The 24548-nt window shown below is 44.2% G+C and overlaps 1 protein-coding gene across 2 annotated transcripts; it reads right to left on the bottom strand.

Moving 5' to 3' along the window:
- Nucleotides 1-365: 365 nt before the first annotated feature.
- On the bottom strand, nucleotides 366-14071 carry TAGLN3 (transgelin 3). 2 transcript variants are annotated; one of them, XM_033091306.1, is made up of 5 exons: nucleotides 13819-14071; nucleotides 13338-13519; nucleotides 12007-12181; nucleotides 2257-2359; nucleotides 371-836 (listed from the first exon to the last, which is right to left on the bottom strand). In XM_033091306.1, exons 2-5 carry the CDS (start codon nucleotides 13515-13517, stop codon nucleotides 695-697), a joined length of 600 nt encoding a protein of 199 aa, XP_032947197.1. In that variant the 5' UTR covers nucleotides 13518-13519; nucleotides 13819-14071; the 3' UTR covers nucleotides 371-694. The 2 variants fall into 2 exon arrangements, with proteins under 2 accessions (XP_032947188.1, XP_032947197.1); XM_033091297.1 differs by lacking the exon at nucleotides 13819-14071 and having other exon boundaries at nucleotides 366-836; nucleotides 13338-13759.
- Nucleotides 14072-24548: the final 10477 nt, after the last annotated feature.

Raw genomic sequence — 24548 nt, 5'->3', positions numbered from 1 at the left:
ATTAGATACGTCTTGGGCATCTATAGAGAATTCCTTCAGAACTGGGGCTTTGGCTTGCTCATTCCTGTGTCCCCCCTACAGAGTCTAGCATAATAAGCATAAGGTAGGTACTCAAAAAATATGTGAGAGTCAAAGAAGTTACTCTTGAACTCACGGCATGAGGCTCTCAGAGTGGGCAAAACTGCTTCTAAACTTTCTACTGCAATTGCAGAGATAAACATTACAACCTTGTAAGGGCTTCCTCAAAGCACACCTATATTTTCCACAGCTACAGCTACAGCTTAATTCCATCTTGCTGGTCATTTGAAGGAAATAGAAATCAGCCCTGCCTGCAAAGTCCCTAAGACAAAGAATGAACTTTACACTTTAAGACACAAGACTAATTTGTTTATTCGGTGCGTTCTATAAGTTGAGGAGGGACATTTCTGGCCAATAAATAAATAAATAATCAGACAAACGGAGATTTGAGGGCAAAGAAGGAGCCGAGGAAGAGGAAGCGGAGTCTTTGCATAGTTCTAAACGAACAGAAGGTGGCAGCAGTAGGCAACGCGGATTCTCAGCAGTAATGCAGCACTTGCAAGAACCAGGGACAGGAGGCTTCGAGAAAGAGAAGGTCAGAAGGTGACTATTTCTTTGTCATAGAGACCGTGGTGTGGAACGTTCATCCTCTCTACTGGAGGCGGGAGGCGGCGTCTTACATGATCTGCCTGGGCATCCCGTACCCGGTCATGCCCGCCTGGGAGGCGCCCTTGTTGCTGCCCATCTGCAGGCCAATTACGTTCTGTCCCTGGCGAAGCTGCTCCTCTGAAAATCCTCTCCGATTCTGCTGGGCTTTCCTGGGCAGAGGGAGTGAGATGGTATAATGCCATTCTGACAGTTTTCAAACCGTTCCCAAGATATGCAGGGAGACAGGCTGTCCTGGGAGTCAGCAGATAGAAGAGCGAGCAGGCCCTGTGCCAGGTTATGGTCCTGCCATGAGCTATGGCCCTACACTGGGCTGTGGTCCCACCAGGAGCTATGGTCCACGATGAACTATAGCCTTACCACAAGCAAGCCCTACCATGATACTCTTAGAAACCCAGATGGTTTTCCAGAATTTCCAGCAATGATCAGTAGATGCTTCTCTGGGGACTTCACTCTCAGACAGAATTCCTGTCACCCTCTCTTTCACAGTTACTTTAAAGCGTTGTGAAAATTAAAATCAGCTCTCGTTGCCAAGCACGTCGTTAATCCCATTCCCCCCTTCCCTGTATAAGGCCAAGGATGAAATGTTCCATCACACAGCTGAGGGACCTAGGAGTTAAGGAAGGGAAATCTCTTACTCTGGCCTAGAGGTCAGCAGACCTCAGTAAAGAGCCAGATAGTAAATAATTGTGGTGTTGGGGGTCATATGGACCATGGTAATATGGACCACTCACAAAGCTGGGACTGAAACAAGGGTTTCAACTGGCCATTATCAAGGACGTTTTCAGACCAGGTTCCTTTGAAAGGACACAAACTGGTACCTTTTTATAACAGTCAAGAAGAAGAAAAGGGGATTAGAGAACTAAAGAGTCAATTATCTGGCACATGTTCTTTTCTCTTCATCTCCCACTGAGCCATTAGGTAGAGTTTAAGCTCCCTTGCTACCCCTACCCCTGAAAACAACAACAACAAAACAAATCATTTTAGGAAAAAGCCCTTTACTGACATGACCATATAATTTATTATCTCGACCAGGCCACTTCTGAGAGCAAAAGAAAGTGCTATTAATAAACACACTGGGCCAGCAGGCATTAAGCACTGTCCCAGGCAACTAGGACATATTTTCTCTCTATTAAGTGGATGGATGGATAGATATAGATAGATAGATAGATAGATAGATAGATAGATAGATAGATGATAGATAGATAGAGATAGACAGATTGATTCAGGGCTGCTTGGGTCATAATAAAACCAAGTTCAGACATCAAGCCACATCTGAGAAAAGCTATTCAGTCCTCCTCAGCCTCAGGAGAAACAGAACCTGGGCAGGGTTGGAGGATCCAGCTGTCAAACAGGGAAGGCCCCGCCACTTCTGCTCTGGGTGGGGTGTTGGCCTGAACATCAGCGTCGGTCTTTCCTTGCTCTGGGGGAACTCAGTTGTGGGGCCAAGAGTGCTTGTGCCTAGAGGCTTTGGCTTTGTGTTGAACTAGCCTCTGGGGAGCTACAAGGCTTCAGATGCAACCTCTTATTAAAATCGTCCTCTGCCCCAGAGCCCTGAGAAGGGATTTTTACCTGTGAAACCAGGATGGCTCTCCCCGGTAGCAGCCATCATCCTTGGTGACTGCGACACTACCAAGAGCCATCAGAGTCCTCTGCACAGCTGCCATGTCCTTCCCTGGAAACCAACAGAGAGATTAAAGCCCAGCATATGTCATGGTGAAGGAATCTGGAAGGATGGGGTTGGACCTCTGGGAAGGAAGTTCTGATAAGACGCTGCAGGCAATCACATTCAGGGGACAGGGACAGCAAATGCTTCCCAAAGTGGCCCAAACACAACCATAGCAAAATCTCTCAGAAAGGAACAAAAAATCACCTGGCTCATTCGTCTCTATATGGCACATACCAGAAATGCCCAGTTTCTAATCCATTCAGAGTTGCTGTATGAATAACACATCCCAAACACTTAACAGCTCAGATATAGGTAGGTCCCTGTCCTGAGCAGAGGACTGGCCTCAGTGGGTTCTGTGGGCTGTGTTAAGGGGAAGCCCTGTGGGTAGGCTGGTGTGGTGGACTGCAGGACAGGAAAGAGAAAGGGAAACTAGAGAAGAGTTGGTTAGATGGATTAGCTGCAACAAACTCCAAGTGGCTTCTCTCTTTTATCTGTTTAAAAGGGTCTAAAATCACCCATGTGCATCAAATTGAGTATTCACTTGGTTATTTGGACTTTTGGAAGCCTGACAAGTGAAGAAAAGCAAATCAACAGAGAAAGCACTCAATATGACACAAATGATAGGCCCTTTACTTTGTGCTGCTTGAAAGGAGCTAAAAGGAGAGAATAAATAACTGGGCTGTGTGTGTGTGTGTGTGTGTGTGTGTGTGCGCGCGCACACACACACACACGACAGAAAGAGAGCGAGACAGAGACAGAGAGAGAGAGGGAGGAGGAAGAGGGTGAAGAAGGACAATGAAGAAGATGAAGAAAAAGATGAGGATAAAGAGAAATGTGTGATGTGCCCCTCACATCACAGGAGGGAAAGCACTGTTTTATGAGGAGCCCAGCGACCCTTAACCCACAGAGAAGGCAACTGGACCCTACAAATTAGCCTGTTCCTCCCATGCTTTCTCCTTTCCTCCCTTCCAGTTGACTGACATGGTCTGGACTGGGAAAGATGCTACTGTATGGTTAGCCTGCAATTTAGAACCAGATCGAAAGCCATGCAAGACACAAGTGTGGAGTGCAAAAGCTAAAGGCATAGGGTTAGAAAGGAGGGCAGCATTCAGCCTGGTGGGGAGCTGGAAAACTAAGGGCAACTGTTCAAATGCTCTCTTTAGACTGAGTGATCTGCGGTCTCTCCAGCCTGGCTGATGCAGCCCAGTCACTAGGAAATACAGAATTACAGAGGAAAGGCAGATGGAAAGTGAAAATGAAGTATAATGCCAATAAAATAAGCAATTAAGGCCCACAGAGGAAGTCCAGTTCAGGATGCACATTTATTCAAAGATGAGAGAGAGACAGCAGATCCTTCTTCCCTCATCTCTCTCCTCCATCCCATTAACTATGGGCCAATTTCCTGGATCCCGTGGGATTGGTTAATGGATACAGGGATGAAATGCTCTCAGGGGGGCAGTCCTCAGACTCAAGGGATAGCTGGGGTGGTGGAACATGGAGAATCTTGGCAGCACATGGAAGGAGGAGGGCACAAGAAATACTGAGAATTAAGAGAGACGAAAGAGAAATAGTTATTAGAATGATTCTTCTCTTCCACAGATAAAAACATTTCTGTCACTGTCACTGTATGACAGGATACTTGGAAACTGTTTTTAAATAGACCTGTAGTGATGACATTCTGAAGGATCACTCTGGGAAGAGGAAGGGAGAGAGTTCGCTCTTCAGTAGTGAGTCATTAAAGAGAAGCTAGAGAAATGATTAAGCACAGGGAGGCTTAGGAAGGTTAGGGCATATCACTCATCTCCACTCTGTACAAATGACACCCTGGAAATCTGTTTCTGACGATTGGAAAGAGTGGGTCTGATATGTCCAGGTTCTGGGGGAATGTGGAGTCTGACACCTAGCAACTCAGCCACAGACATTCCCCTGGAGCCGTGGGTGAGGAAGCAAGAAGCTCTGTTAACCACAGACCTGGCCTCCTTCACAAGTCGCTGGCAAATGTATCTACTACATGAATCCAGAAAGGATGGAGTGAACAAAGTTTCTAAGTTAAACCTAAGAAATCTAGGAACCTAGAACTATAAATACCATCCCACCCTCATCCCCGACAGTGGAAAAGGAAGCGATTGCACGATTGGTGCAGAAGAAGCTGGGGAGGGAGGCATTAGACAGCAACAAATTGGAAGAGTTTTCTTTCAGAAAGTTCGCAAGGCAAGTGATTTGATATAAATGATAAGCCAGACACTTAATTATACATGACATTGACCGCATGTAATTGATATTATTCCTCCCAATATGTGGATGGGGAACTAGTTCAGGGAAGTTAATTAACAGGCCAGTCACCCAACAAGTAAAGCAGGGCCCGGCTCTAGTTCAGGTGTCTGAATGCAAAGCCCACAAACAGTCCACTAGGCTACCCTGCCATCTCCCATGGGTCCCCGTCGCTGGCTGCTTGGGGAGGCACACGCCTCAGTGATCAGGGATGATCTGAAGGTTGGCAACAGCTGCTTCAGTGCCAGGCCAGAGGGAATGCACTGGGAGGATAAAACTGGGCCACAATTCTTGGGCCCCACAAGATCAGGGCACCAACCCCGAATGGCGCTTGGTAAGTCTAGTGTTTTTGTCTGGAATAATTTCTCCAGGTCTCAACCCAAGTAAGATTAAAGCAGGAAAAAGTAGTTGAGACCTAGAGTCCCCCATAGGTGTGCCGATCAAATCAATTATTGTCAAGATTCTAAATAACATAATACACAGAAATCTGTCTCTGCAACCAGTTCATGTCTAGCTTGTTTTCTTGTCATGTCTGATTAGTTTTCTAATAGATATTCCTGTGAAGAATTCCAGCACTCTTAGGCTGACAAAATGGAGAGAGGGTCTCTTTGCAGCCTCACTTTTCTTGCCAGTTCAAAAGCCTGCATCAAGTGCTGTTTAGTGGAAAGGGGACATTGGTGGGGGCTGATTCCTGTAACTAGGGGTCAAAAATTTAAATGTCTAAAGGAACAGTGAGATTAAGGAAGATCTCTGAAGTGAGTCCGGTAGAAAGCAACGAAAGCTAAACTGCTTGTGTCACAAGCAAGTGTACCATCTGCCTAGAACAAAGCCTGCTTCATGGCAGGATTCCCCAAGCTTCTTGGATGATTTATGGGACGACATAGGGGGATCTCCTTTAAAACTATGAAATTTGAGGTCATTGCCCAGAGAGACTGACTCAGCCTGGGAGTTTATATTTTTAATTAGCTCCCCAGGTGATACATGCCCTCAGGCAAGTTTGAGAAACATGGGTTTCACCTGGTGACTCCCAAACTAGATTGATCATCAGAATTACCTGAGGGTCTTAAAAATTCAGATTTGGGGACAGTCTCCTGAGATAACTCCGATGCAGCCAGATTGGATAGGGAAGCACTGCTCTAATTCTTTGGTTTTCCATTAAAAAAAAAAAAATCACAATGGCTGACGTGGTAAATACTAAGCAATATTTGTTAAGCATTAACTCCTTCCTTAAGAGATATCTCCCAAAGTCAAATTGCAAAATCAATAATTAGAAAGGCTCTGATCCAAGTTGGGAGTCAGCTCAGAGGCCTGGCAGCTTGGAATCTCTTTGTTCCCTGAAAGCTACCCCTAAATATTTTGGCAAGACAGCTTGAAAACCACTGCTCAAGGATATTCTTCCAAGAAAAAAAAAAAAAAGAAAGAAAAATATCAACTAGGTGCTAGAAATTTTCTAGATGCTGGAGAACAGAAATGAGACTGAGTCCTGGTGGCAATCTAAAAACGAGACCACCAGACATAAGAAGAGTAGTGACACATGAAAGCAGAGAGGCCAAATGTACACTAACAGCTTGGAATTTTAATCAGGCTACCTGGAACTTTCCCGCCCCCATCACAGGAGGAAGCTAATATCAGAACTTGAAGTTGTAAAAAAAAGATGGCGGCACAGCAGCTGCCCTGTCTCACCAGGTAAACCTTCTCAGACAGCGTCTCATCTAGCAGCTGACATTTTCACTTGAGAATAGAATGTTCCCTGTTTCCTGCATTATCATAAAACAATGTTTCCCCACGAGTGGCCTTATACTGTAAATTACTGAATGATAATCTCTGGGGAGTAGAGCCAAGACTTCTGCATTATAAGGACCCCTGTCCCAAACCAGGGATTCTTAATGCCCATAGAGTTTGAGTACCATTACCATAAAGATACTTGAACAGGATTTGTTCTCTTAAAATTTTTTTTATTACTTTCATGATATCCTATGCATGTCTTTCAAACAAACAAACAAACAAGCAAACAAACACACAAACACAACACAGAACAGTAAAGAGAAAGAAAAAAGGCAGAGATAAGTCATATGCGTGGGTAAAGTCAGGTTGGATACTCTACTTTCAATATTAAAAATCAATCTTACAGTCTAAACTCCTTGCTTCAGGGCTACTTTCATATTACATAAAAATGAGTTTCAACTCATTTTTGTTACTCATGGAATACTGTTGTTTTGTTTTTGTTTTTGTTTTTGTTTTTTTTATCTGCCTGAGATTTACAGAGAAAGCAATGAATGGATGAATCAACTATTTCTTATTTCCCTGAGTAATGACTTAGGCATAGCCCCCAATTTTCCACTCATGGTAGAGGACATATTGTTATAATCAAGGGAGAAATGTCACAGGATAGGCTGGGCTTCCACTGTGGGTGTTATGAATTTTTGTTGCTTCCCTCCCTGGAGAAACTCCCTCGGGCAGTGGATTTCAAAGTGGGGTTCCCAGACCAGCAGACGCAGCATCACCTGTGAATTGGTTAAAAAAAAGAAATGCAAATTCTTAGGCCCTCGCCCACACTTAATACCTCAGAAACTCTGGGGCTGAGGCCCAGCAACCTGTGTTTTGACAATCCTATCTCGTGATTCCAACACACATTGGAGTTTGAGAACCACTGCCGGAGGGGAAACAAGCCAAACACAATTGTGAGCAACACTTGGAATAAATGGTGTGAAGGCTGTTCTTACAGAAAAGGAAGCTTCAAGCTGGAGGCATCTGTGATGTCTCAGGTCACTACAGGAACCTCACAGTATCCCAAAATATCTCTCAGACTGGGTGAAATCTCTTCCTTCTCTGCTGTTGAGGAATGATACATACAGTGACACCTCCCCAGAGAATATATTTGGACCTTCCAGGCATTCCACCCCTGATGTAAAACCACACCTTCTCCATAACTCCCATTCATCAGGGAGAGGGAACAGGGAAGAATGACAAAACCATGTGTCCAGGACTCTCATCAGTAGAATTACTAAGAGTGATCAGATTTGATTGATCTTTGAGTCTTACCTGCTCTGACATTCTAGAATTCTACATGTCGTATGCTCGCCACATAGTTATGCAAAGGAACCCAAAAGGTTAGTTGCTGATAGACTTCCAATAGGGGAAAGAAGCCAGCACTTATTAGGTGTCTATTAGCCATGCATTGTGTTAGGCATTTTACCCATTTAATCCTTACAAGAACTCTCTGAAGGAGGTGTCAGACCTGTTTACAGAGGCGAGAATTGAGGCTCTGAGAAGCTAAACAGCTTAAGCAAGGTCACACAACTAGGATGTAGCTAAAGAAGAGTTTCAACCCATCTACTTGGCTCCAAAACCCATGCTCTTTCCACTGCACCAAGATCTTCTGGGTCTGGAATTGGCAAAGCAATACATTATGGGGAAAGACATCAAGAAAGCAATGACCAAGAGGTGGAAAGAGTCAATAAGGGGACCCCTGAAGCTGGCCTCTCTGTACTGGGGAATGGTAGATGTGGTGAAGATATGAGAGATGACAGAGAGGGCAAAGGTCATGCAGGCAACCCTACCAGCTTCTGGGTGAAGCCATTAATGAACTCCATTTATTCCAAGACAGAATACGTGCCTTTCCTGCCTTGCTCCTATGCCTCATTTTCCATTAGTCTTAAAAAACGACATGCCAATAACAATGGTAATTTTTATATTACCAGCATTTACTGTACTCTATTAAGCAATTCTAAAGCATGATCTCATTTACTCCCCATATCATCCCTGTGAGATAGATCTCATTATAGCTGAGAAAATCAAAACGTAGAAAAGTTCATTGGTAAGTGATGGAGCAGAGATACGAGCCACGCAGTCTAGTTTCTGATTCAAGAGTCTGTACTTGACGACCTTCCAGGATAAGCATTCTGGAGTCTGCCGGACCAGCACACTCACCAGCTCTCACAGGTTCTCTCTCTCTCACACACACCTACCTCTCCTTGCTCTTCCCTTTACCTCCTCCAAACAAAAGATGCTGAAGCCTACCTCCAGTTCGCTCTCCTGAGGCATAGACAGCTGAGATGGCCCTTCAGGCCCACATGGCATACACCAGGCATTCATTCATCTTACTCATCCAAGAGAAATATTTGCCCAGTCCCCTCCCATTGCTCTAAGTGGCCCTGACTCTTTTCCCATTACTGAAAGGAAATGCTCACTCCAGCTTCCTCCCAGGGGAGCTTCAGTACTTTGTCTGTAATATCCCTATGGTTGGGTTATTTTCTGGACCATTCAGCACTGGATTTCTTCTGAAAGCCCCTGAACCTTTCCTTCTGGTTGCCCCCAAATCCATTCCAAACATTTCACATTGCATCTAAAAGGGATTTCAGGATAGTGGGTACATCTGGGGCCTCTGCCTGTCTAGATAACAGAAGCCTAAATGAGAAGGCATTTGGCAAGCCTGGGTTCCTGCAGCTTTATGGGTCTGCAACATAATACAGCATGAAGTCACTGGGCAGCTGTGGGCAAGCAGAGCTTTATTTGGAAAGATGCCATGCAGGGTAAATGGGGGGCTGAGAGCTGTTGAGCATAAAATTCCAGCAGAGGAGGAAGAGAAGTATTCGGGCAAGGAGGGTGGTACCCACAGCAGCCATAGCCACCACAATCACAAGCAAAGAATCAAAAATGAATGGGAATATACTGAAAATCACAGTCAGGGTATAGAATACTACCACAGGGCGACTGTGACACTTAGCTGAGCAAATGTTTGGTCCAATAGCTGTATGTACAAACATGTCCACACTCACACACACATAGACACACACCAACCCTGCCTTGAGGTATTCCTCTGATTCCAGCATACTCATCCCCAAACTCAGGAGTGACCGACAGCTCTTACAGAAAGGATCCAGCCTCTTTCTCAATCCATGTTCCGTACTGTGGGTCTCACTGCTGGGCTTGCTCAAGGCCACTGTCCCTCCCCCTTTCTTTGCTCAAAGCAACCTCTGGCTCCATTACATGGTAACCAGCTCTGGACTGAGATTCAGACAGTGATCCTGGGGGACACCAAGTACCCACTCCAACACTTAGACTCTCCCTGAACCTCAGTCCTCAGGAGGGGCGTCCAGAGAGGGGGCTACCAGACCCTGGGGCCATTTGGCTACTGCTAAGCATCTGCTTTCCTGTGGCAAGCTACCCCCACCTATTGCATAACCTACCTATAGCAGGTCAGCCACAGCATCCTTAGTACGGGTTTCCTTCCTTATTTGCTTTAAAGTCTAATGCTCTTTCTGCCTTGGGGATGAGACCTCTCTGTGTCTGCCTTTTTCTGTTTTCCTAGAAGCAGTTTCCTGTCCTGGAGCCCACTTGTCCACTCTCCTCTCTCAGGCTAATCACACTCATGCCTCTCAACCTCCCTCTTCCCTAAGAGGTATCTAACACACAGGGCTAGTCAGGTAGTATACGCCTCTCCCTGCTCTATTTATCAGGGACCATTGCTCCCTCCACCCCTCCGCACTCACTGCCAGCACTGCTGGGGTGTAAAGTTCATTTATTTGCGTGGTTTTCGGAAAAAGAAGAAAGGCGAGCAAAGTATCTTCAGTAATGGAAAGACAGGAAAGCACTCTAGGGATCTACACCTCCCACACACCACCCAGTTTCTTTGTCCTCCACTTCCTGGGTACTTGGGGGGCCTCATGGGGCCCCTTCCATTCACACAAATCCCCTAGTTAGTGCAGGGGTTCTAACTCTTAGTCCCACACAGCCCTGACTCATCCTCCTCCTCTTCATCTCATCAGTCACCATTATGACTCAACAGCACGCTCATAGTATAGATGACGGCAATAACTGGCCAAATCATGGCACGGCAGACTAGTGAAGGCCTATTCTTTGGCATCAGAGAGCCTGGGCTTGAATCCCGGCTATTACTAAGTAGCCATATGATGTACATGCATAATCATGGGCAAGCTCCAGTTTTGTCATCTGTGAAATGGGCAAGTTAATAACACTTACCTCAGAGAATTCTAAGAGAATTGATTGGTATTATGTACTAAAGCACTTGAATCATGCTTAGCACATAGGAAAATGTCAATAAGCAGTAGCTATCTTTATTAGCCGGGGATAATCATCATAGTTTTGATCTAAAAAGAAGGGAACAAGTCTCAACTGTGACATTCCCTGTGGATTTGGAGGTAAGAGTCCCTGAAGCCAGTGGCCTGGACTAAAGGTCTGGATACCTGAGTTTCTAAGTAATTGCAAAACCAAGGAAAACTGATTGTTGTCTTAGGATTTGAACTGCTTAGGATTTGAACTTCATACTCATCTATGAAGGAAACAGGGAATGCCGGCTTTCTGCCTGACACACAGGGGGTATGAGGATTAAGGATACAAATGTTTCTTTATAAACTATTTAGTAGAATGGTCCTCTGCTAGAAATCTATGTCAACCATCATCTGAATGTCCCTTAAAACACCACTGTCTATTAATCACAGGAAAGTTACCTCATTCTCACTGTCAGCAGAACCATTTGGGTCACTGCCCCAGGTATCCTATTGGTTGGGCCACTGATGACAGCCAATGACAATGAGCATGAGAAAGTAGTCAACCTGGCAACCCTGCTTGGACTGGTCCGTATCTCCCAATGCCCAGGCAGGCCTAGTATGAAGAGTTACATGGGTGGGCACCTACATTTGGGCTTAGGGGAACACGAAGCACTACGACTGTAGGTCCCAAATTCTCTGGCAGTGTCTCCATTCCTATACTTTCCCCCCAATTACGGTGAATTATTAAATATGTTAAGAAATATGATTTGATTTTTATGCCTCTTAAGATTTCTTAATCAAGGCAACTCACAAATGTGAAAGAAACAATCGTCTGTCACTGTCTCTGAGAGAATGCATATCTGGAAAGTAGAGTCACTAAAGCTCCCAGATAATACTTTAATAAACAGTTGGGGTGCTATTTATTTCTCAGATTGAATAATAAAATTGCACCAGGTGGATCTATGAGCGGTGCTGCTGATGAGTCAGACACACACTCATCCCCCCACTCTCCTCCAGTAGCTATCATTTGTTCAGAAACCGTACATTGTGGGAGGGGTAGCAGGAATGAAAGGCATCCACGTAACCATTTTAACTTTCTCTCCATGGAGGCTTCTGTTTACTCCTTAGTTTGCTAAGGTCCCCGCTGTGCCGTGGGGTGTGCATTCCCTTAGAGGAAGATACCCCTTTCAATAGAACATCACAAAGGGGAGGCTAACAGCGCCCCCCGGGGTGACAGCTGGTAACCCTCCCCCCTCTACACACACACACACACCGGAAGGCACAGGGAAGAACACTGTGAGCAGTTTTCACAAAGAGATGGGCAATGGGAGGGGGAGGGGAGAACAATCCCAAAGGCACAGGGCTGTTTACCTTCCCACAAATCCACAGTCTGAAAAATATCGGTGGTCCTGACGCCATAGATCTCCGCAGCCTTTAGGAACTGGGAGATTTGCTCCATCTGCTTAAAAGCCATCTTGGACTCTGAGATCTTGGCAATGGGTTCTTGTCCGGGTGGGTATAAACTGTTTATTAGCTTGCATAGGACCTGAAGGGGGGAAGGGAAGGACATAATCAATGTTTCCCTTTGTATCTCCGGGTCACTAATGCAAAGTGAATCCTAGTCCCCGCAGGTCCCTGCTTACAGGTTTGGACACAGGCAAATCTTGGGCCCCGGGAAGGCATGGGTTCTAGGCTGGGTGGCTAGGCTCCCACATCAAACCCTGAAGACCCAGGCAACCCCATTCCCAGGGCTGTTGCTGACCACAGAGAGTCCAATTGCCTGGGAACCCCTTTCCCACCTTGCTCCTCCCTTCCTTTTTCTGGGTGAAGGAAAGAATGTTTACAGGTAGGGAATGATGTGCAGGGACCAGGTCATGATTCCAGACTTGCAATGCAGGTATGAGCTAGTGGAGCCCGGGGAAGTCAAATGATAGAGTCTAATATTATTTCTTCTTTCAAAGACAGATCCGGATCAGGCTCCTATTGAATAACTCATCCCATATGTGTTAATGATGTGTGCAAGAACTGAACTGAGTACCTTCCTCCTAGATATCTATAACCCAAGTCCTGGGCAACCCAAGAGAAGCGTGGGATAGCAGTTATGTAACAACAGTTAATCACAGCCTGCAGGAGAAAGATGGGCTTGTTTGAATCGGCAGAACCTGCAGTCCTCCATTCCCCAAACACACAGGATAATCTGGTCAGAAAAGCAGTTATCTATTAAGGATTCCCTTCAGTTTCCTGAGAACCTCTCCATTCAACAGACAGACAGTGAGCATCCCATGGAGCATGGTTCTTGGGAGGATGGTGGTTAGGTCCCCCCACCCCCACCCCTTTGTTTTACTATGTAAAACCAACCGATTCCCCTGGGGAACGAATGGCCCCAGATGAGCTGATGCACCAAAAAGGTTGGAGAGGTCTCAAGGAAATACTTATCTCTATTCTCACTGGAAAAAGCAAAAGGGCTTCAGATTTGCCAGCAACTCAGAAGGAGGCTGCGATGCTCCAATGGGTGGAGAATCCTCTGAACTAGCTAGGGAATTGTGCAGGGAGCCCAGAGTTTGCTACCCGGAAGAAAGAAAGCCATTTTCATTCCCACCCCGGGAGACACAGAGCTTGGCAGCAGCAGCCTCACGTGAAAAGAGAAGGCCCTGGGAGGTCTGCCTGCCCGCAGCCCAGCCACGAGATCTCTCCGTGCTTACCGTCCCGTCCATTAACCACTGCTGAAAATGGGCCCTGCCGGGGGGCGGGTGCTCTATGTCCTCCGCACACTGCAGGATGATCCAGTCCACCAGCTTGTTCTCCAGGTCCGCGTCATACTTCTGCTCGATCTTCTCCTGCACCTCTCGGCTTAAGCCGTAGCTCGGGCCCCTGTTAGCCATCTCTGCAAGAGAAGAGAGTTCACCGCGGCATCCACACAATAACAGCCCGGGCTCCCTGCGCACGGGGCTGGGTTGTGGCTGGGCCGCCTGGCCCAGCTGCAGCGAAGCGGGCAGAAAGCCGGGCGTGGTTTAAATCAAAGAGCCAATGAAGCCACTGGGGTTTCACCTACAAACGGGAAAGAAAAGCGCAGCCACGCTCCTGTGACAGACACTAGAATAAAGCCCCTGCGGGTCCAGGAGGGCTGGATCCTGCCTCTCGGTCCCGCCCATTAAAGAGAGGCGATAATGTACAAAGACTCACAATCGAGGCTGAAGCCCCAGGCAGCAAGAGGACTGGGTGGTCGTTTCTTCCCCCTCTAGTAGCACTTTGCAAAGGCAGGAACCCTGAGATGGGAACGAGCAGGTCATTAACAGGCGGAGAGGAGGGCCGCCTTGACGTTCAGCTGCTGATGCTGCATGGCTCTTAGAAGAACGGTACACTGATTCGATTTTCTCCTGGCTGAGGAGGGTCAAACCAGGGCCGTTGCTAAGGGCCATCCAAAAAGCCAGCCCTCTCGTGTGTCAGTCAACCCCGCCAGTCTCCCTCCCTCTGAGAGCTTTTTTTCAGTTGCACAATTCTTTCCCCTCCTCCGGGGGAGAGCCCCCGTTTTATCCGAGGCCAGCACACAGCTGCACAGGGGATGAAGTCTGGGGGAGGGTCCATTCAGTCAGCTGTCCATCTGTCAGGAGTTGCCAAACCACTTTCCCTCTGCCCTGAGGGAACAGTTGTCTGGCAGGCTAGAACAGGAGGGGCTGGGCTCTGCAACCATTAACCTATTCAGCTGCCAGCCAGATTTCGTTCAGAAATTTCCATCCTAATGTGAAACTCTTGTACCTCAGTTTGACTTATTCAAGGAATGTAGTTTTTTTAATGTTATTTTTAATCCAAAGACATTAAGAGCGTATTTTGTAAATAAAAAAATCTCAACATACCAAGAACTCTTGGAGTGAGAGATTTTGAGTGTAAAGATTTTCTCTGTTTATTTTAATTAACGACCAGGAAGGCACAACTGATATACTATCAGTGGTAACTTGAGTATTCAGTATTAACAAACAGGACCTCAGGAGAAATCATCAGACTTAAGTTGGCCTGAAATTTTTATAACTGCTGAAGGGTTTAGCAGTTTTTCTTCTTAGACTGGGAATAAAGATTGAGTCTTATTGGCATTGTGTAAGTCTCTGGGTACTTTTCATGAGAGAAAAATTTGTTTTGTGGTTCATTCAACAAATATTTTTGTGTGCACTTAACGATGCCAAGTACTGTGCTGAAGAGGAATAAAGTATAATTTCTAGTACATGGGATGGTAATCTTTGTCCCAGTGGGAAATTGATTAGAAGCTATGCAGGAAATGACTCCTCAAATAATACATGTATTGAGAAAAATCTCCTGCTGGCTGGGGCCTGGACTAGTGAAAATTTGATTACTTGGTAGATATGTGGGTGGTTTGCTTGAGACAAGACTTAGTGGTCAGTAGGCGAATGCCTAGGAGTGAGAACTCTGAAAAACAAAAGGGTTGTGGGAGAATCAGGAACTTTCAAGAGAGCAGTCAGTTCAGAAAAAGGCATGAGAGGGGCTGACGAGCGCAGGGCTGATGCTGTGTGGAATCCTCAGTTGAAGAAGCTCTAAAGACGACAGAACTGCCTATCGCCAGAGTTGGAGCTCAGAGAAAGAGCAGGAAAATTGTCAACAGAATTTTAAAGTCACTGAATTGCATCTTGGGTGGCAGCAATAAGGTCAATTCCAATCTGAGACTAAAGAAAGGGGGCCCAGACAGAAAGCATGCTACTCTCTCTGTGGCTGGAATTGCTCTGAAGAAGCTGTTGGTTTGTTATAAAAGGTAGAAACAATTCTAAAAGACGTACATTTGCTTCTCACCTTCTCCCCCCTTTTTTTGCAGACTGTGCTTTGCAGATCTTTTGTACCCAAAGATGTCTTCCCATTATATGGGGGCTTTAGGTAAATGATTGAGCTCAAGGTTCTAGAAAGGATACAGTGGGCAGGGGTGTGTGGGGGGATGGGCACACTTTGCTAGCAAGGCATAAGTTAGACACGTCCAGAAACCCACAGGAAGTCTTTAGAGAAAGAAGCTTGATCCCCTGGGGGAGTGAAAATGGAAATTGGCTCAATCCTACATTTAATGAGTGCCCACAAGTATTATAGTTAATTGTTTCAACAACTTTTTTAAGGGCATATATATCTGAGATTTAAAAAAAAAATGAGTGAGCCCCACTGATGAATTCTCACCTGCCTCACAAGGTTCTGTGGTGCATCCCCAAGCATGAGCGCAGAATGAAGTGACGTTTGGAGGGCGAGGAGTCACCACTGTATGCAGCCCAGCAGCGTTGGATCCCTGGGAGCACAGAGGCTTTTCCTCACCCGTGCTGGGTGCTTGCCTCCGCCCCTGCAGTGTATGAAGTCATATCCAAGACCATGCAGCCAGCCATTGGAATTCAGTACTCTGTCACACCCAGCTATCAGGTTTCAGCAGTGCCACAGGGCTCGGGTGGTAGTCGTGGGCTTACCATAGCAGTGGTTCATAGCAGCCATCATCACCCAACAGCTGTGCAGCCCCATGGAGGCCAGGCGGTCCAGCGTCAAGCTCTTCCAGCATCACCAGTGCAGGGACAGCAGCAATTTCAAGGCAAACGGCAGTGGAGGATGCACTGTCCTATCTTGACCAGGTGAGGCTGCAATTTGGTCGTCAGTCTCAAGTGTACAATGATTTCCTTGACATCATGAAGGAATTTAAATCTCAGAGCATTGATACTCCAGGAGTGATGATAAGTTATGTGTCCCAGCTGTTCGAAGGCCACCACCCCGACCTGATCATGGGCTTTAATACCTTCTTGCCCCCTGGCTCAAGATTGAGGTACAAACAAATGACATGGCGAATGTGACAACTCCTGGCCAGGTTTTTCAGATCCCTACCCATGGTGTGCAGCTCCAGACTCAACCACCACCCCAACGTCCTTCCCAGCCTGCAGTCCGGCCAGCTCTCCGGGCCCCACCTGCCAAAATCAGCAAGGTGAGCACTTAGAAAACTATCACATGACTTGCATCCTTAGAAAGCACCCTCCTTTGACATTTCCACTTTATGTAAGACTTACCAGTAGATACACGTTACAGTGGGTCTAGAGAAGATGCAGTAGTCACATCCCTGTAAAATGATTCACATTGACGTACCACATATTTAGATATGTTTAAATCTCGACATCAACAACCTACAATGACTGTCTTGTCCCCAACATCTGCTTATTAAACCCACAAGCATCCCAACAGGTGGTGACTTTGTGTAGTCGTACTTTGACAACAAAGGTAGAAATGGTCATCTTATGGTCAGATTATGCTACTGCCTGCGTGGTCATCATTTTACCAAAGTTACTCCATGTACCAGATTAGGTCATATCAAGCTAATCAGAAGATGGTGTTGATGACAATGGTTATGATGAGGATGGGGAATCCTTGGTCTAGAATTGCACTTCCTGATACAGTGGCCACTAGCCAGATAATTTAAATTTAAATTAGTTAAAATAATTCCATTTTTTAGTTGCACTAGCTATATTTTAAGTGCTCATTGCCTCAGGTAGCTAGCGGGTATCATACAGGACAGTGTAAATAAAGAACATTTCCATTATCTCAGAGAATTCTATTGGGTAGAGCTGGCTTAGAAGATTTTTATGTGGAGTTACCGCAACAATTGAGTTGTCTTGTTTTGACATTCAAGATTTATGTAGAATGAGGGTTTTTTTTATTCTATTTGTACCTGTTGAGCGAGTGAGCTTAAAATTGCATATGAAAAATTGTTCATTATATCTACTTTTAAGGTTGTATTTAGAAATTTTGAGACTAAAATATTGGTACTAGGATGTGTGAACCCTCCACACCTCCCATCCCTGCCCAGTGTGATTGAGTTGGGCTGAAATGGCCTTGCCAGAGTAAATAAAGGCTATAAGTTGATCAGAAAAAGAGAGAACGAGAGAGAGAGAGAGAGAGAGAGAGAGAGAGAGAGAGAGAGAGAGAGAGAGATCGAGAAATGAATGAGACATGGCAACATGTTCTAGTAGCAAAGTTTAACTTGTAAACAATAAATGCAAGCCAGGTATCATGCCAAAACTATGCAAAAGGTACTCAGGTACGATTATACCTAGAGGAAAGAAATAGGGGAGTAGGGAAAAGGTTTATAAGTGAGATTATGTTAAGTCTCAAAAGATGAGCATGTTTTTGCCAGGTGAAAGGGCAAGATATTTGCTAGGCGGATGGATGAGGCAAGAGGAAAAAGGAAGTTTACTGGCAAAGTCAGCTAATTTAAGAAGGTGAAAAATGTTCTTTTATAAAATTAATTTAGTTTTCTAAAGCTTTTTTTTTTATTAGTTTCAGGTGTACAAAACAACATAATGAATAAACATTTATACCCCCTCACAAAGTGATCACCTCCTTTTAGTGTGCTACTCCTCTGACATCATATATAGCTGTGTAGGGTAGATGTTGAGGAAAATTTGCCTTTATTGGTTGATTTGAGCTTTTGTCTACTAGCTTTTATCTGTTCCTGTATGTGAGGTGATTCCTGTGCTGTGATCAGGGGTTGAGTAAATTCCCCCTTTGGTCTCAGTCTCCCAAGCAGGGGAGATATGGGATGAGGTTACTTTTCTGTCCCCCTTTGGTCCCATTCTCCCGAGCAGGGGAGACATGGGATGAGGTTTTCTGTTTGGTCTCATTCTCTCGAGTAGGGGAGATATGAGATGATGTTTGTTGTTCTGTCCGTGTTGTAAGGTGATGGTTAGCTTAGGGTTAAAGAAATTCTTGATCAGGGGTTGAAGGAATTCCCTCTTTGTTCTGTCTGTTTCGCCCACATCAGCAGATGAAGTGAAGAAGTAGCTAAGTTATATCAGGATGACGTGACAGGCACGTTGCCAGGCTTTGGAAGACCTTGGGCTGATGGGGCCAAGCAAGAACAGTAAATATTGCTTGTCCGGATGAACTAGCCCTTTGGCCGAATGGGCAACATTCATATCAGTAACTGCCAGACTGTCCCGGAACTGGCCATTCCCAAAGGGGGAGGCAGGAACAAGAAACTTGGCTCTAAGTTACATCTGAAAAAATATGTAAGACAGACCTCAGTTGGCAGTGTTATTAATTAATTATTTCATCATTTGGTCATTTGTCATTTATGATTTCTCATTCATTCTCACATTTTGAAGACTTCCAGCAACATGTAGCATATAACATCAGGGGATGTCCTGACTTCCAGCAGCGTACCTGATGAGGTCTGTCTGGCTGGTTCCCGGCCTCTCCAGTGTTGTTCCCCACGGTTAGCCTTCTTGAGAACTTGTTAGCATCTAGAAAACTTGTATGCAGCTTGCAGCTTACAACATCAGAAGATGTCCTGACTTCTAACAACAACAACGCCAACAGCAGCAGCATTCTTGGGAACTAGCAAGCAGCTGTGTGGGAGACGCCTGAGTTTCTCTCAGCTACAGACCTGGCAAGGTTTTGATTTATGACTTTTTCAGTACTGTTCTCCCCCAGTTTGGTGAGCTTTTGACAACTACTGTAAAAGTTACTATCCTATAGAGCTTATTACTGCTTTTGGATACTCCTTACTGATGTTATTTGTATTTAGCCAAGTGATTTTTGATCAATAGTAAACATATATTGAGATCTCTTAAACTTATAGGTATGTGTACTCCTTTGACGTGACATTGGTGTCAATGTATATAGTTTAGTCTTAACCACCTTTACTTTCTGTCATTAGCACATTCTATTAATTGCCTTTGTCTTTTGCTATTGCATATTGCTAAATAAATCGATTACTGATAAATAAATTAATTAGCCCCATTCTAGCCTGTGTCCCTCCTCCTTCTTTTCCCCGCTCCTCATCACAAGCTGTTACTATTGGTTGTATTTCCCATGCTATAATTTACTACATGCTGTGACCATGTATATTTATTTAATTATGCTTGACATTCGATATTATTCTACTTCAGCTTCAGGTGTGCAGCGCAGTGGTCAGGCATCTACACCGTCTAAGAAGTGATCCCCCTCATAAGTCCGGTACCCGTCTGGCACGTTACATAATCTTTACAACATTATTGATTATATTCCCCATACTATATTTCATAGCCCCATGACTATTTTGTGACTGTCAATTTGTACTTTCTAATATTAACATAAGGTGGGTAAAGAAGGTGAAAATGTAGTAATATCAACAGATCATAGGGTTAAAGGGAAGAGACACACAGTAAGAAAAATAAGGCTGGAATGTCAGGCAGGCTCCAGAGCATAAAGTAATATGCTTGCAAGTGCCCTTGTTTAAATTTTCAGGAATTTTGAGGGCCAGTTGTTAAATTCAACCATCATAAGCAATTAAATTATGTAAACTTACACTTAAATTATATCACAAACAAAAGTTAAATACTCAAAACAGACCACTTTCTAATTTATTTTGCTATATTTTACTATTACCTTGTTTTTGAGGATACTTATGTTTATTGTCTCTATATAGTTGTCAACGAAAGAAGGTGTAGCCTAAGAAAAAGTCTCTTGAGAGTTTATTTGAGCCAAACTGATGATAATTGCCAGGAAGCAAAATCTCAACAGACTGAGAAAATGCTCTGGAGAATGGCAGTTTTGCAACTTATTTTATACATTAGAATCAAAGGAGGAGACGTAAGGAGGGTTATATGAAATGCATTGGTGCTACTGTGTTTCCCCCAAAATAAGACTTAACCAGAAAATAAGCACTAGCATGATTTTTCAGGATGCTCATAATATAAAATAAGCCCTAATGTCTTTGGGAGCAAAAATTAATATTATACCCGGTCTTATTTTTGGGGAAATACGGTAGGGTTTATTTTAGATTTACGAGCATCCTGAAAAATCATACTAGGGCTTATTTTCCGGTTAAGTCTTACTTTCAGGGAAACACGGTAGATAAGGGAGGTAGGGGAAAGCAAAGCAGGAGAAATCTCTGAGATTGGATAAAAAGTAAAACAGACACATGAGACACATACTTCTTTTACATTGGTGGGTACAGGCTAGTTCATAATTAACATTTACAGCACCTAGAGAGGGTATGAGGGCAACAAGATAACAATGTGGTCTCCTGCTCTGGTACTGGTGGTTGTGCCTTTCAGGATCTGGAAACAAAGATGGCTCTGACATTCCAAACGCATGTTATCTTAGATGCACAAAGACAGTAGACAATTTCAAAGGTTAAGACTGACCTTTGTCAAGGGAGCTACAGGCCTTAGGAGGTGACTACCCACCGAGACCCACATTTAGTTAGGAATTTTTACTCAGACCGTCCTGTGTGGTTACTTTCGCTCTCTGAGTTTGTAAGGCCCGCCATGCAGGCCTCCCCTGAGCTTGTCAGGTTCATTACATGGCCCCTTTATCAGGCACAGTGTCTGTGCTATCTAACGGTGTGCTGCCGGCCACTGCTTCCCCGTCTCCTCGTGTCAGTGACGTCACAGTGGTCACTTGAAACTAGTCAAAATGGGAATTTTTATTCCATGGATGTTGGTCAACTCTACAAGTTAGGGCTTCCCTCTCCCCGCTACCCCCGGAAATCTGGGCTTATGTATAACGCAGAGGACTTTGGTTTTTTTCCGTAAGGAAAGAGAACCATCAGGTCTGATTTGGTTGAAGCAAAAGGGGATGGTCAGATGACTCCCAAGTTTACTGTAAGGAGACTCGTAGGCAGGGAGGTACATAAGGCGGAAGGATAATAAGATTTGTGCCTGCTGCATGTGGGAGGCCCAGGGTCCATCCCAGTTCATTAGGCAGTGGTCTTACGGGTTTGGAGCTTGAGAGAAGTCTGGAATGGAGGAATGTACTTGAATCATCTGCATGCAGGTAGCACGTAACACCAGGAACACGGGTGTGGTTGGTCCAGGTGAATAAGTAAGTAGCAGCAGAAGAGTAGCAAGGTCAGAACAGAAAGGGAATATTAACATAAGGTGGGTGAGGAGGAGGAGCCAGCAAAAGGGGTTGCTGTGACATGGTCGAAGACACCTGGGGGTAAGCAGTGTTAAAGCCCCTCATCTCAACAGTCTTTTGAGAGAGGGAGGCTGGCATATAGACTGAGAATCTCAAAGTTGTAAGTTCTATCAAAAAGGGATGAACAGAATGCTTGCTGTTCATGAAAGAGGATAGAGCACCCAGGGACAAACTTCTTGGAAACAGAGATGAGGATAAGTCAGGAAAGGCTTCACTGAGAAGCTGACATTTGAGCTTCTTTTTAGTAGAAGAAAGTTTATCTGTAAGCAAAACCCTGAAAAGCCCAAGAAAAGAGAACTCAAATGGGAAATGATTATTTCCTTCAAGAACACATTTGGTTAAAAAAATTTGCCTGCCTCTTTTCTAGGCATATTCTCTAAATGTAGGAAAGCACCATCTCTTTTTCATGAAACCAAGCTGTGCATACTACATGATTATGTGTCTAAACTTAAGTTACTTTAGATTTGTATTTAAAGGGGATCTTAAAAGGGTGTATCAAAATTCCACCCATTTTCCTCCAGAAACTAAGAGTTTGTTAGTTTTTCTTTCTAAATAGTTCAAAATTTAATGAAAATTTGATATATTCCTTTTGGGTACTACCCTGGAAATGGTTATGTGGTAAGCAATGCTTTCCTTGCTTTCTATCTCCATGCTTTATAAAACAGCCTTGCCCAAAGCTCTTTTCCTCCTCTCCTCCAAACAGACCTATTGGGTGCTCAAACAGCATACTGTTGAGATTTGTCCGGAAATGGATCTAAGCTCAGCAGATGCAGCAAAAACAAACACAGTGTATTTTGTGGCCTCACTTAGCGTTCCTTTCCATTGCACATGCATGAGATTGTTTAGAGGGATCATGTCACTTTTAACATAATGCAGGCGTTACACAAGATAAGTCTCTCAGGGCTGCTGGCTGTTCAAGCATTTTCCATGTCACTGAATATATGGCATGAGACGGTGGGAGTTTGGAAGAAAAATAGAAAAGAACACTGAAGTAATTATGTACCAGAATACAATAAATCTCACTGATTCTTCACTCATTTGGAATTTGTGACGTTACCCTCTGCAAATCTAGATTAAATTTTAAAACCGCTTTTCCTACCTTAGGTAGTGAAGGTTTCTCCCCTCCCCCTTTTCTAACAATTGACTATTTGAAAGGATATCATACAACTAACATTGCAATTTGGGATTGCGAGGTTAGGAAGGTCTAGTGCAGTTCAGCTTCAGAAACCTATCTACTTTGTTGCCTCTGCTTTTCTTCCTAAACCCCCATGAATTGTGTTCGTTTCTCACCGACTGTGCTCTGTGCATAATAAAAGTGAAAAGGTAGGGATAGGGAGTGACTCCTATGTATCTTTGTGCTAGCTGTGTTGTACTTATTTAACCCTTCCACTTTATCTAGGTTTACATTGTCATTTTACAGAAGAGGAAACCTCAGGGAGGGTGTGTATTGCTCAGTCACAGGCCTAGTAAATGGTGAACCAGGATTTAAACTCAAGCTCGTCTCTGTCCTTAACCATTACACATACTGCCTCTACACATGTACTATGAATCTCTAATCACATTTATTACATTTTGTTATAATGATGTTTAACCCTACGAAATTCTCCTGGGCAGGGGCCCTTTTTCCCGTCTCATCCTCCTGTCTAGCAGCGACAGCGAACAGAAGGCCCCACCATCCACTATCAACTCACTATAGCAGCAGGTACCACGTGGCACACACACAACTCATATATTTTTTATTTGTAAATGGTTTTGGTATGAAAGAGAATTCAGAGATTGTAGTTTTATTGCCTTGGAGGACATTAACCTGTTTTGTATCTGTGTCAGGCATCCCCAAGACCACCCCCAGGTTCAAGGATTTGTTAGGACTCACCACACTCGGTGTGTAGTTCTACTCACAACTAGGATTCATCACAATGGAAGGATACGAAGCAAAATCAGCAAAGGAAAGGAACCTGCGGGGAAAACTAGGCACAAGCTTCCAAGAATTCTCTCCCAGTGGAGTCACACAGGATGAGCTTAATTCCCCCAGCAGAGTTGTGACAGCCCATGTGAAATGTCCATCAGGGAAGCTTGTTCGACTCAGTGTCCCGTTTTTGTTGGGAGCTGATCACTTAGGTAGCCTCTGCCTAGCACCTACCCAAATTCCAGACTCCCAGAAGGAAAGGTGTTCAGCACAAACCATATTTTTTACAAAGTTGAGGCACACTGAGACACTTTTATCAGTACTGGGCATAGTGGACTCCTCCTAAAATTCAAGTTCCCAGATGACAACCATGGGCCAACCTTGTAAGCAGGTCTGAGGATAAGTAGTCAGGCCTGCTATGTTAACTCTTTTTGGCACAAGAAATTTGTCCCAACATTCTTTCTTAATATATGTCATGTTGTCACCTTAAATTTCACTTTGACAGACATAACCCAAGCAGACTAAAGTCCAACCAAACTTAAAAGCTAAAAAACATCAACTCAGTAATATCAAGGCTGACTACTGCACAAGCTCATTTTAGTTATTAAAACAACTTTATATTTGCATTTCACATTTTCTTAATATATTTGCACTTCAGAAACTCCTCTGATTTAGATGGTAGCCACTTGCCTATTTGGACTTAAGGTACTTAATAAAACAGAAATGTTTCTGCAGGTAGGCAATAATACATAAAGATTAATTACTTCTTTAGGTTATGAAAATACATTTAAGATTAAATCCCCCCAAATATATTACATAAAGCCAAAATGTAGAAATGATGTATCTCCTTTTTATCACTGTAGTTTTGAGCCTTTAAAAGATAACCTTAATTTTAAGCTCAACTATAACAAGCAGAATGTATATATATATATATATATATATATATATATATACCTTTATTTTTTGAACTTTATTATGCTTAAGACATTTCTCCAATCATTTCGGATTTATTTTCCTACATTTTGTGAATTGCATTTTAAAATCAGAATTTTACAAATCTCTATCTACAATGATACGAAACAAAACC

This window comes from Rhinolophus ferrumequinum, chromosome 2 (assembly GCF_004115265.2).
Source record: "Rhinolophus ferrumequinum isolate MPI-CBG mRhiFer1 chromosome 2, mRhiFer1_v1.p, whole genome shotgun sequence".
NCBI classification, from domain to species: domain Eukaryota; kingdom Metazoa; phylum Chordata; class Mammalia; order Chiroptera; family Rhinolophidae; genus Rhinolophus; species Rhinolophus ferrumequinum.
The sequence above is the reverse complement of the archived record's forward strand: the minus strand, read 5'-3'. Positions and strand labels throughout refer to the sequence as shown.